Here is a 13,475-nt window from a genome sequence, read left to right as displayed (position 1 = left end):
AGCAATTAATTCTTGTGATTCCATTCATTGCTACCTCGGTACTATACATGTTGGTTGAAGTGCTAATGCTTGTTTTGGAACATCAATTGCTGTGTCTCCTTTTGTTTAAATTATGTTTTGTGTTTATTATCCCGATGCCCAGTACTAATGAAACGATTGTAAAATATAATTCACCAAATAAAGCTTTTATTTTGTTAACATTTGTGTTTAAATTTCATGTTATATATGTACATTATTTATATTGTACCATATAGTAGGGAGCGGCTAGATATTGTTGCTAGTTTATTATGGAAATACAACTCCATGTTATACTTTGTTTTATCAATCATCAGATTACATTTTTAAATAATAATCAGATCCACTTTTGTGTTATAAATTCACAAAAATCAGTTTAATAAATAAATTATTTCTTAATTCACATTGCAAATGGCGCCATGTTATGAAAATACTGACTACGCGAGTTACGTCAGTTTTTCAACTCGAAAAAAACAAAGTACCACAAATGGAAAAAATTTCGCTAGTTTTTCGCATGTTTTGGTTTTGTATGGAGTTTCAACGCGAAAACTGAACAGAGTACCGGCCTTAAGGTGGGTATTAAAACTCTCAAAACTCGAACTTAATACTCACCTTAAAGTGAAAACTAAATCAGTAAAAAATGGTATAAAATTATACATATTTGTTGCAAATTTTATTATAACCCAGCAAAAAATTTTTGAACTTTAAAAGAACTTCCAAAAATGCTCTCCCAAAGATGTTCTTTATTTTATCTGCACAGGAAGTTCATTTGAGTCAATTTCTTTATAACTCGCTTTTTTCTTATTTTCAATGGGACATTAATTTTTTTGTGTTTCAAATAGGTTAAAAACAGATTAAGAATTAATAAAATGGTACAAAATATTTAAATTTAGCCGAAAAAAATGCGAATTTTTGAAAATATTTGATCACAAAAGTTCCAGACAATCGTGATAATGCATTAAAAATCATAAAAAGTTTTAAAAATTATTTATTTGTCAAAATATCACAAAATTTCTTAATTCACATCCAAAACACTGAATTCGCCTCACACCTTATACGGCGTTCTCACCAAGCATGTTTTGGGGTTTGAAATGTTTCCCCTTTATAAGCATTTCAAAACGAGTCGTTTTTCCCATATGAAAAATCAAGTCCAAAACACAAGTTTTCCTCAAAAACACGTCAGTTTTAGAATGTGAACCCACCTAATTTGGAATATACCCCGAATAACATACCCTTTTCAAAATATATGTCAAAATATTGAAATAAGTTTCATAGAAACAAAGGCTTTGAAGAACATGGACATGTGCAAATAACTTAAATTTTTTTCCCGTTACGCTCGCGGTAATTATTTGAACATACGTTGCATGTATGTTAATTTCGAGTAAAGGTGAGTATTAAGTTCGAGTTTAAAGGCCGGTATGCACCTCTAGCGAAAAATTTCATTCCCATAAGAAATGCATTGCTATTTATGCTAACGAAATTTTCGGTAGCGTTCAATTTCGTAAGCTGGTACGCACCTCTAATGAAAATAACAGGGTTGTCAAAAGCATATTTTGGCAGCAAACATCTAATTTATTACAATCATTGTGTTCGTACAAGTTTTAAAAGGTCTGTAAATAATAAACAATTTATTTGAGGAATATTTGGAACATATATTAACAATTTTTAAAAGCGATTAGCTAGTTTAAAATTTGTTGTACACAGCCCTGTTTTTTTGTTGTAGACTTAAATAAATTTTTGCTACCGAAAATTTCGCTAGAGGTGCATACCGGCCTTTAGCCGCTAAAATCGCTAAAGTGAAAACTAAATCAGTAAGAAAAATGCATGAAATTATACATATTTGTTGCAAATTTTATTATAACTTGATGGGGAAAAGCCCAAAGCAAATTTCACAAAGTTTGTATTCCTTAAAATGGATTATTAAAGAAAAGTAACCGTGAAAAAATTACGTTTTTAGCGGCTAAAGGTGGGTATTAAGTTTGAGTTTAGCCGCTAAAAACGTCATTTTTTCACGATTACTTTTCTTTAATAATCCATTTTAAGGAATACAAACTTTGTGAAAATTTGCTTTGGGCTTTTCCCCATCAAGTTATAATAAAATTTGCAACAAATATGTATAATTTCATGCATTTTTCTTACTGATTTAGTTTTCACTTTAGCGATTTTAGCGGCTAAACTCGAACTTAATACCCACCTTAGGGTAGGTACTATGTTCGGTTTTCGAGTTGAAAACCACTTTATTTTCGCGATTACTTTTCCTTAAATAACCAAAATTATAAATGAAAACAAACTTATTCCTGTAAAGTCTTGCCGAAATCTAGAGGAACAAGAAACTACGCATCAATTGAGTTAATTTGTCTGCTTTATATTGAACTGTTTCAATAAAGTAACCACGAAAATTTCAACGCGAAAAGCGAACACAGTACTTACCTTTAAATGTGAATTTGTAGTTTCCATGGTAACTGTCAAACTAAAACATCACAACTTGATGTGAACGGTGAAATATTTTGGAAAAACGAATGAGGAAAACGAGTCTATGGAAACATAACATTAAGAAGTGATGCAAATTCAGTGCAGCGGCTGTTGAAATAGTGAACATCGCTTCTGCGTCAATTTGGCACCACTTCTGGATCCAAAAAGAACACTTTCATTACTTTTTTGGCGACGTTTTTTTGCTGGGAACTTAATAGGGAATAGCCCAAAGCAAATTTTCACAAAGTTTTTTTTCCTTAAAGGTGAGTACTAAGTTCGAGTTTTTCCCCTAAAGGTGGGTACTATGTTCGGTTTTCGAGTTGAAAACCACTTTATTTTCGCGATTACTTTTCCTTAAATAATCAAAATTATAAATGGAAACAAACTTATTCCTGTAAAGTCTTGTCGAAATCTAGAGAAACAAGAAACAGCGCATCAATTGAGTTAATTTATCTGCTTTATATTAAACTGATTTAATAAGGTAACCACGAAAATTTCAACGCGAAAAGCGAACATAGTACTTACCTTAAAGTGAAAACTAAATCAATAAAAAAGGCATAAAATTATACACATTTGTTGCAAATTTTATTATAACTTGATGGGGAATAGCCCAAAGCAAATTTTCACAAAATTTGTATTCCTTAAAATGGATTATTAAAGAAAAGTAATCGTGAAAAAATTACGATTTTAAGGCCGGTACTCTGTTCGGTTTTCGCGTTGAAACTCCATACAAAACCAAGAAATGCGAAAAATTTGCGAAATTTTTTCCATTTGTGATACTTTGTTTTTTCGTGTTGAAAAACTGACGTTTATAGCACGGCGCCATTTGCAATGTGAATTAAGAAATAATTTATTTATTAAAAACTATTTGTGCGGGTTTATAAATCAAACACGGACCATATTTTTGTTCCGAAACTATACAAAGGATCACAGGAATAGCAGATCAATTGCCCAAGGAAAAATAAAATGTTATTTTGTAAAAACAAGCAACAACCACCAACTTAATCCAATATCGCTCCCTGTAAAATAGCGCTCCAAGTTACCTAAAAAAACGCCGCTTTCTATGTGCGAAATAATGGTTTCCATAAAAATTTTTCGCAAGAATGAACATAGTACCGGCCTTAAGGTAGAATTACATACCATGCGTTCAATGCGTCCGATGATTGAAGAGTTGAAATTTCTCTTTGAAATCAAAAGCTCGAATAGTCTGTTGCAAACAGAAAAAAATCAACCCTTCCATCAACGCACGGATTGACGCATGGTGTGTAATTCAACCTTTAAGGCCGGTACTATGTTCATTCTTGCTAAAGGCCGGTACTATGTTCATTCTTGCGAAAAATTTTTATAGAAACCATTATTTCGCACAGAGAAAGCGGTGTTTATTTAGGTAACTTGGAGCGCTATTTTACAGTGAGCGATGTTGAATTAAGTTGGTGGTTGCTGTTTGTTATTACAAAATTAACATTTTATTTTCCTTGGGCAATTTATCTGCTGCTTCTTTGATCCTTTGTATAGTTTCGGAACAAAAATATAATCCGTGTTTGTGTTATAAACCCACAAAAATAGTTTTAATAAATAAATTATTTCTTAATTCACATTGCAAATGGCGCCATGCTATAAACTTCAGTTTTTCAACTCGAAAAAAAACAAAGTACCACAAATGGAAAAATTTCGCTAGTTTTTCGCATTTTTTAATTTTGTATGGAGTTTCAAGGCGAAAACCGAACAGAATGTAACAAAGTGTTAAGGCCGGTACTATGTTCATTCTTGCGAAAAATTTTTATGGAAACCATTATTTCGCACATAGAAAGCGGCGTTTTTTAGGTAGCTTGGAGCGCTATTTTACAGGGAGCGATATTGGATTAAGTTGGTGGTGTTGCTTGTTTTTACAAAATAACATTTTATTTTTCCTTGGGCAATTTATCTGCTATTCCTTTGACCCTTTGTATAGTTTCGGAACAAAAATATGGCCCGTGTTTGATTTATAAACCCGCACAAATAGTTTTTAATAAATAAATTATTTCTTAATTCACATTGCAAATGGCGCCGTGCTATAAACGTCAGTTTTTCAACACGAAAAAACAAAGTATCACAAATGGAAAAAATTTCGCAAATTTTTCGCATTTTTTGGTTTTGTATGGAGTTTCAACGCGAAAACCGAACAGAGTACCGGCCTTAAAGTGTAAGTAACAAGTAATCGTGAAATATTGGCGATTTTAGCGGCTAAACTCGAAGTAAATACCCACCTTTAAGGTAAGTACTATGTTCGCTTTTCGCGTTGAAATTTTCGTGGTTACTTTATCAAAACAGTTCAATATAAAGCAGACAAATTAACTCAATTGATACGTAGTTTGTTGTTCCTCTAGATTTCGGCAAGACTTTAACGAAATAAGTTTGTTTTCATTTATAATTTTGGTTATTTAAGAAAAAGTAATCGCGAAAATAAAGTGGTTTTCAACTCGAAAACCGAACATAGTACCTACCCTGCCAACATTTTTGGAATTTGACGACACTTCTGAGAATCTCCACCACGTCGAAAACAATCGTATACGATATCAAAAACTCGTCGGAAAAGCGCCGTCACTATTGAGAAGTTGTACCACGCAAAAGTTACTACAAAAAGGTTTCGCATGAGTGCAATTATTAGGTGCCTTCATAGATCAATTTAGAACGACGCCAATAAGGGACCCTCCAAACAATCAGAAAAAGTGCATTTTAAGATAGTTGTAAAAGAATCATTGTGGTCGAGTAAAACACGTTTGTTTAGATATTTATTAATTTGTGTAAACATTTACAAATTCTTAAAAATATAACATTTATACCACTATCACATTACATTTTAAATAATTTTTGGCATTAATGATGATGTTGAGTTACAAGTAGCGAGTTACATGTTGCAGCGTCTATCAACTAGTGTTTTTATTTGATGGAAGCAGCATGTCTGTAAAATATCTGAAATACAATCACTTTATTCCATTTGGAAAATCAAAAATTGTTCACCAATATACCTTTCGCAATTTTAAGCGTATAATCTATGTTTTCAGAACTTTATTTTCGTTTTTATTTAATTAAAATATAACAAGCTGGTTGCGCTTGGCGTTTCACAAAAAAAATCGTAGTAGGGATGGCAAAATACTTTCATGTACTTTTTGATGTACCTTTTCATGATGGTTGAAGTGACATTTACGAGTCTGTGGTAACGATGAGGATGAAATGGAACTTTGAAATGCTGGCAGGGTACCCTTAGCCGATAAAGTGAAAACTAAATCAATAAAAAAAGGCATACAAATATGCATATTTGTTGCAAATTCTATTATAACTTGGGGGAAGATGTTGAGTTTTAAGGAGCAAGTTACATATTGCAGCGTCTATCAGCCAGTTTGTTTATTTTCGATGGAGACAGCGTGCCTGGAAAAATATTTGAAAAACGATCACTTTATTCTATTTGGAAAGTCGAAAATTGTTCACCATATACCTTTCACAATTTTAAGCGTAATATCTATGTTTTCAGAACTTTATTTTCGTTTTTATTTAAATAAAATATAACAAGCTGGTTGTGCTTGGCGTTTCACAAAAAATAAAATGGCTCTTCTAACAGTAGTGATGGCAAAATACTTTCATGTACATTTTGTACTTTTTGATATGCTTCCCCCATCACAGTTCGCGATGGTTGTGGTGACATTTACGAGTCTGTGGTAGCGATGAGGATGAAATGGAACTTTAAAATGCTGGCAGGATTGTCACATCAAGGTGTAAAACACAACGATTGACATAACAAAAAAGTGATATCGCCACCATTGGGACCATGTAATACGGTGTTCTCACCAAGCATTTTTTGGGTTTGAAATGTTTTTTTATAAGCACTTCAAAACGAGTCGCTTTCATCATACTAAAAAATAAGTTCAAAACACAAGTTTTCCTCCAAAACACGTCAATTTTAGAATGTGAACCCACCTAATTTGGAATATACCCTATTCAAAATATATGTCAAAATATTGAAATAAGTTTCATAAAAAAAGAATAAACAAAGGCTTTTAAGAACATGGACATGTGAAAATAATATAAAAAATTGTTTCCCTTTGCGCTCGCGGTAATTATTTGGACATAGGTTGCATCCCTGCCAGCATTTCAAAGTTCCATTTCAACCTCATCGTTACCACAGACTCGTAAATGTCACTTTAACCATCATGAAAAGGTACATCAAAAAGTACATGCAAGTAATTTGCCATCCCTACTGTTAAAAAAGCCATTTTTTTTGTGAAACGCCAAGCGCAACCAGCTTGTTATATTTTAATTAAATAAAAACGAAAATAAAGTTCTGAAAACATAGATTATAGGCTTAAAATTGTGAAAGGTATATTGGTGAACAATTTGGTGATTTTCCAAATGGAATAAAGTGATTGTTCTTCAGATATTTTACAGACACGCTGCCTCCATGGAATAAAAACACTGGTTGATAGACGCAGCAACATGTAACTCGCTACTTGTAACTCAACATCATCATTAATGCCAAAAATTATGTTAAATGTAATGTGATAGTGGTATAAATGTTATATTTTTAAGAATTTGTAAATGTTTAATCAAATTAATAAATATCTAAACAAACGTGTTTTACTCGACCACAATGATTCTTTTACAACTATCTTAAAATGCACTTTTTCTGATTGTTTGGAGGGTCCCTTATTGGCGTCGTTCTAAATTGATCTATAAAGGCACCTAATAATTGCACTCATGCGAAACATTTTTGTAGTAACTTGGCGTGGTACAACTTCTCAATAGTGACGGCGCTTTTCCGACGAGTTTTTGATGTCGTATATGATTGTTTTCGACGTAGTGGAGATTCTCAAAAGAGTCCCCAAATTCAAAAAATGTTGGCAGGGATATATGTAAATTTCGACTAATGTGAATTTCTAGTTTCCATGGTAACAATCAAACTAAAACATCTCAACCCGGTGTGAACGGTGAAATGTTTTGGAAAACGAGTCGGTGGGAACATAGCATAAACATATTTACCAGCGATATGTATTTGTTTATGATTTCTTAACACTACCTTTTAATGGTGACCTCATGGTGACCAGTGTTGTATTATGGCCTTATTGTGTTCTATGTTTTAGGTGTCACAGATTTGACATAGTATATGTTTGTTTTTATTTGTTGACTTGTACTTGTAATCAAATACTCGTTACTTTCCCAACACTAATGGCTGGAGAGGTTATTGTGGACGCTTTGCCTTATATCGATCAAGGATATGACGATCCAGGAGTTCGAGAATCGGTTAGTAGTGATCTTTTATTTTGACTTGAACTCTAAGTAAGTTTTCTACTTTATCATACAGGCCTTGGCTATGGTGGAGGAGGAATGTCGTCGGTATCGACCCACCAAAAATTATCTTGAGCATTTAGCACCGGTTTCTACTACCACATTTGAGACAAAATTGATGTCTCAAGAATTTGAACGTATACAAAACAGAGTTCCAATGGAAACTTTGAGCATGAAGCGCTACGAATTACCGCCACCATCTGGCAGTCGTCTTTCTGAAGTTTCAGCTTGGGAAGAATCCATAGATAATTCAAAAGCTCAATTGGAGCATCAGTGGGTACGTGCAATGAATCTTGAACTAATGTTAGATTACGGCATAGAAGCTTGGAAAGCGTATTTAGAAGTTTTTGTTGCACTTCAAGCTAAAGCTCAAATCCAGTTGCAAGAATTAAAAAAAGAAATTCAGGATGTTAATTGGCAACGAAAGCAGGCACAAACAAAAGCTGGGGAAAAACTTCGATCTCTAGAAGCTAATTGGGTATTGCTTGTGTCCAAGAACTACGAAATAGAACAACAATGTGTAGAGTTGGAAAAACAAATTCAAGATCTCAAAAGAAGAATTGAGGAGGCAACTCAGCAGGATATCCAAGATGAGCAGAATGGTATGGATACGGATGTTGCAGAGAATGCCCCTAATGGTGATGTTGCTAACGGCCATACAGAGGACCAGCAAGTCCAAGAAGAAAACCAAGACACAGAAATGACGCCTACAGAGAACTGATATACAGTAAGATAAAGAAGAATAAATGAGTGTTATGAGTACATTTTGCTAATGGCAATTCATATTTTATAATGGCTGAAAGGGTTTAAATGGAAATAATGTAGATGTACACATTCGGGGGGCTTTTCACATTGGTAACCCCTATTCTATGAACTGAGTATGGGCTATGAGAAATACAACAAACATTTGTCATTTTTGTCTATTTGGTTTAGATTCACTATTTCAACTTTTTTAAAAAAAATTCATCAATGCCAACATTTTTATTTTTAATACAACTTTTTAGCACAAATACTAAGTTGTACGGGACATTTTGTTAAAATGATGTGAGTGTATTTAATAGACGTTTCAATTGTTTAAAACTCCCCACTTCACGAGAGTGATCTGGTAAGTCTACGGGCCAAACGAATATGTGAGGGTTTAGTGTAGTATTGCATGACGACAGTGCCGGATTTGATTCCCAGCAAGGTTGATGGTAGCAAAAATAATTTACATCTGCACATACCAGATGTTAATTGGGATAAATCTGTCCTCGTCTGCCATGAAAGGTATCTTCTCCCTGTGATACGAGCGGTAGTCAAACTATGAGAACAGGATTATCTTTAAGCCTTTCATCACATTAGATACTGTTTCCTCATGAAGTATGCGCAGAACGGTCTGGTCCAGTGAAGTGCTGCGCAGACATCCTGTCGCAGTTCTTGTTTGTTTGTTTATTTATAGTTTCACATGCAAAAGATTACAATCTCATAAATACAGTATGTGATTCAAGATGACTAAGCAAAATATTTAGGATATCATAAAACGAAATAAGGATTAATATATAATTAGACATAAAAAAAAAACATAATATAAAATTAAAACGAAAATAATTTAACAATAAAAATTGCGATAAACAAGAACATTTAAACATTATAAAATATAATGAAAAAAATAAAATAAGAAAATACATTGCGTTATTCGGCGTTTAAACAATGCTTAAGAAGGGCTGTTTTGAACTGAATTGCGTTGCTTAGGTTTTGTATTTGTGCAGGAAGAGAGTTCCATAGACTGGATGTGTTAAGGAAAAATTGCCACTCAGAGACCAGAAGTTGATGTCGCATAGGAATAATCAGTAAACGTCTATTAGTTCTTCCAAATTTAAGTTTGCTGTAGATGTATTCAGGCGTTTTTGTATATATTATTTTGTGCATCAACAGAAGTGACTTGTTATTCAGATAATCCTCAAACCCGATACCATACAGATGTTTACGATACTCTGAACAGCTTTCAAATCTTCTTAGACCGTAAACGTGTCTAAGTATTGCTTTATATGCGACGTCCAGGCGATGTTTGCTTCTAGCGTCGCATTTAGTAAATAATTCACTTCCGTACAATAGTACTGGCATCAGATAAGATTTGGCTAGTAGGCTTCGAATATGTAGAGGAGTGAAATTCTGCGTCTTATATAAAGTTCTGAGCATCCTTAATACTTTACCAGTAGCTGCTACAACCTGGTCATTCCATGTCAAGGTTTTATTGAAAATGATTCCCAAGTTTTTAGCCTTTGATACTTGTACAATAATTTGGCTTCCGATTTTTACTTGATGTCCTCTCAAATCAATATCGCTTGTTCGCCCGTTTAGTACAACCAAATTGGATTTTTTAGGGTTTATATATATTTGATTTTCAGCTGCCCAATTATTAATAGCTTCCAAGTCATTGTTGAGTTTATCCACTCCATCTGTCAAGTTTGATTTTTTGCAGTTCAGACAAATTTGTACATCGTCAGCATAAATGTGAAATTGCGAGTGTTCAAGTGTATTTGGCAGATAGTTTATGAACATGCAGAAAAGAAGTGGTCCTAGAATGGAGCCTTGTGGAACGCCTCGGTTAATTGGCAATGGGTTCGATAATTTATTGTCAATCAAAACCATTTGGACCTATGCTTTAGATAATTTGAAATTAAGTGAACAGCAGTGGGAGAAAAGTTAAAAAGATTTATAAGTTTTTTACAAAGAATGTCATGATTTACACAATCAAAAGCCTTTGAATGGTCTAAAAGAACCAGTAATGCCAATGATCCCTCGTCAATAATAGCTCTAATATTCTCCGCCACTTCGTCTAAGGCTGTCACACAACTATGTTTAGGTCGGAAGCCAGATTGACGTGCATTTAACAGTTTATTATGTTCCAGATACTCACAGATTTGTTTATGCATGAGATGGTCAAATGCTTTTGACAAGAATGGCAATATTGCAATAGGCCTGTAATCATTATTTGTACCCGGTTTGGGGATCGGTATTATTTTTGCTTGTTTCCATTCCATGGGATATTGGCCTGTTGTTATGATAGAATTGAATAGGTGTGTGATATGCAGCAGTAAATTTGGCAGCAACACTTTTATGAATTTAGGGTAAATTTTATCCAGACCAACAGCATCAGATTTTATATGGAGACAACTTTCCAAGACATCACCAGAGTTTACACATTTAAATTCGAAACAAGAAAATGGTGGAAAAACATGATTCGCTTGTAAAACGGAAAGATTATTTTGTGGATGGTTACTTGATGGCATTGTAAAAAGGTAAATTAACAAAGTTTTCATTCATCTCATCTGGGTCACCGACAATTTTTGTGTTTTTAGTTTTACCAATACCAACTTCTTTGATTATATCCCATTTCTTTTTTGAGTCAATTGCTGTGCGAAATTTATTTTCATAATAGTCAGACTTAGCTTTTTTTAAAGATTTGTTAGTTACCGCTCTTAGTCTTCGGTATTCCTCGTGAAGCTCAGGAGTTCTAAATCGTTTCCACCTTTTGTATGCATGATCTCTTTTTTTAATTAGATCAACAATATTATCAGGTTTTATCTGGTGGAACATTTCTTCTTTGCTGTAAGGGTACGGAACATTCAAGTAGGTAAGACAAATTTCGATTTAGAAAATATAGTTTTTGATCAATGGATTGAATGTAATAAATGGCATCCCAGTCGATAGAGCAAAACTCTTGTTGTAGTACCTCATAGTTCATTTTGTTGAAGTTATAGTAAGTTTGTGGTGGTTCTTCAGGTGGTTTGCACAAGTCATATGTCATAAAGATTAGGTCATGTTTGGAAAAACATGGAGCACTGATCTGATCGTAAAGGAGAGCTTTAGTGGGGTTATCAACCAAAAAAATATCCAAAAGACTGCTTGATGAAGAGGTGAAATGAGTCTAGTGTCACACAATAAATTACTATTCAAATCACCAGCAAGTAAGATATCATCATAATGAACTGTAATGTTTGTTACAACAGTTAGTAGGGAGTCAAAAGGGATGTTTTTATTCGGTCTGTATATGCACCCAACCAACGATTTGCGACCATTAAACATTAATTCGATGAAAATATACTCCACTATATCATTGTACATAGATTTGCAAATAAATACTTAAGACAGGCATAAATCGGTAAAAAAATGCAACGCAAAACAGCCTGAGATGTGTTAAAAATATAAAAAATATATAGAAATATGATAAGAATATTTTTGAATAAAATTGGTTCTAATCTAGTTATTATTACTAGAGGATGTAGGAAAAAACTGGTCGAGTTGTTCAATGCTTTCAACCAAGATTGCTTCATTATTAGAATTTGTTTTAACATAAATAAGTCCACGTCGAGAAAATACAGTAGAAAACAGTTGCTTTTTTCTCATATTAATTGCAGTTCTGAGATGGCTTTAAATTACACAACTGCGTGTAGCTGCATATTTGACTGGTTATTGCCTTATAACTTGTTATAACCACAACCGTTTTTATTTATTTGTTATAACCATTCTATAAAGCTAAATAAATAAAATATGCTTTATTTGTATTATATTTGTTTATTTTTGTATATATTACAAAAAAGCAAAAGAGAAGCTGCACTTTCATAATTATGATATTTAAGATATTATGTTTACACAGTTTGTATCTTGCTAAATTTGTAATAGGTGTTTAGCATTTATGTAATAAATAATATGCTTTATTTTTAGTAAAAGTTAAACGAATATTAATTATTTTTTACAAAGTTAATTTCTATTAACAAATGGCACATATGTGTATTGTAAGGTAAAATAATTTTTATAACCAGCTTCTATAAATTTTTATTTGAAATAATAAAAAGCTTTAGTGACAGATATATACGGAAACTGTAAGAAATGAACATATAAATAATACTTTTATACACTTAAGTATCGCAGAAAAAAATATTCTTAGATTAAAATAGCATATATCACTCGCTTACTTCAAGAGTCTAGAGACGGTCAATTAGTGGAATACCTAGCTGAAACTTAATTACGCATATAATCGAAGATCTATTATAGAAAAAATAAACCTAGGGCATTTATTTCATCATACCATCATTGACTGTAGTACTTAAAACTAAAGCTGTTTAAAACAAGGGAAATATAGGAATTTATATATAAATAAATAAAAAAATAAATAATATATATATATATATATATATATATATATATATATATATATATATATATATATATATATATATATATATATATATATATATATATATATATATATATATATATATATATATATATATATATATATATATATATATATATATATATATATATATATATATATATATATATATATATATATATATATATATATATATATATATATATATATATATATATATATATATGTATGTATGTACATATATATATATAGAAAATCCAAAATATAAAAAAAGAACACATAAAAATTCGATCACGAAAGACAGCTCTAGTGGCAAGGAGGATAGTATCAGATCGAAATTAAATTAAAAAACAAATACGTCATAATACCTAATGCTTAGTACTAAGTTCGCTTCTGTGGAAAACGAATGGGAGTTATATTACCTCTTCTTTGGAATGTACCTATAAACAACCTTATGGTTTCCTACTACTTTAACCTAACCTAGTCCGAATCAGACTCGGGTTCTCTGTAT

At 32.3% G+C, this 13,475-nt stretch overlaps 2 protein-coding genes and 2 long non-coding RNA genes across 4 annotated transcripts; 2 read left to right on the top strand and 2 right to left on the bottom strand.

Annotated features, from left to right (window-relative positions):
* Nucleotides 1-5,225: 5,225 nt before the first annotated feature.
* Nucleotides 5,226-6,217, bottom strand: LOC142219811 (uncharacterized). Its single transcript, XR_012717786.1, has 3 exons — nucleotides 5,963-6,217; nucleotides 5,496-5,895; nucleotides 5,226-5,439 (listed from the first exon to the last, which is right to left on the bottom strand). It is a non-coding gene; the product is annotated as an uncharacterized LOC142219811 (long non-coding RNA).
* Nucleotides 6,218-6,614: 397 nt separating this feature from the next.
* LOC142219810 (uncharacterized) lies at nucleotides 6,615-7,113 on the top strand. Its single transcript, XR_012717785.1, has 2 exons — nucleotides 6,615-6,841; nucleotides 6,899-7,113. It is a non-coding gene; the product is annotated as an uncharacterized LOC142219810 (long non-coding RNA).
* Nucleotides 7,114-7,602: 489 nt separating this feature from the next.
* On the top strand, nucleotides 7,603-8,585 carry BCAS2 (BCAS2 pre-mRNA processing factor). Its single transcript, XM_075296034.1, has 2 exons — nucleotides 7,603-7,761; nucleotides 7,823-8,585. The coding sequence occupies exons 1-2, from the start codon at nucleotides 7,687-7,689 to the stop codon at nucleotides 8,525-8,527; spliced, it is 780 nt and encodes a 259-aa protein (XP_075152149.1). The 5' UTR covers nucleotides 7,603-7,686; the 3' UTR covers nucleotides 8,528-8,585.
* A 187-nt stretch (nucleotides 8,586-8,772) lies between these two features.
* On the bottom strand, nucleotides 8,773-11,673 carry LOC142226129 (uncharacterized). The gene is made up of 2 exons (XM_075296023.1): nucleotides 10,706-11,673; nucleotides 8,773-10,376 (listed from the first exon to the last, which is right to left on the bottom strand). Exons 1-2 carry the CDS (start codon nucleotides 11,106-11,108, stop codon nucleotides 9,478-9,480), a joined length of 1,302 nt encoding a protein of 433 aa, XP_075152138.1. The 5' UTR covers nucleotides 11,109-11,673; the 3' UTR covers nucleotides 8,773-9,477.
* Nucleotides 11,674-13,475: the final 1,802 nt, after the last annotated feature.

This window comes from Haematobia irritans, chromosome 1, assembly GCF_050003625.1.
Source record: "Haematobia irritans isolate KBUSLIRL chromosome 1, ASM5000362v1, whole genome shotgun sequence".
Lineage (NCBI taxonomy): Eukaryota > Metazoa > Arthropoda > Insecta > Diptera > Muscidae > Haematobia > Haematobia irritans.
The sequence above is the reverse complement of the archived record's forward strand: the minus strand, read 5'-3'. Positions and strand labels throughout refer to the sequence as shown.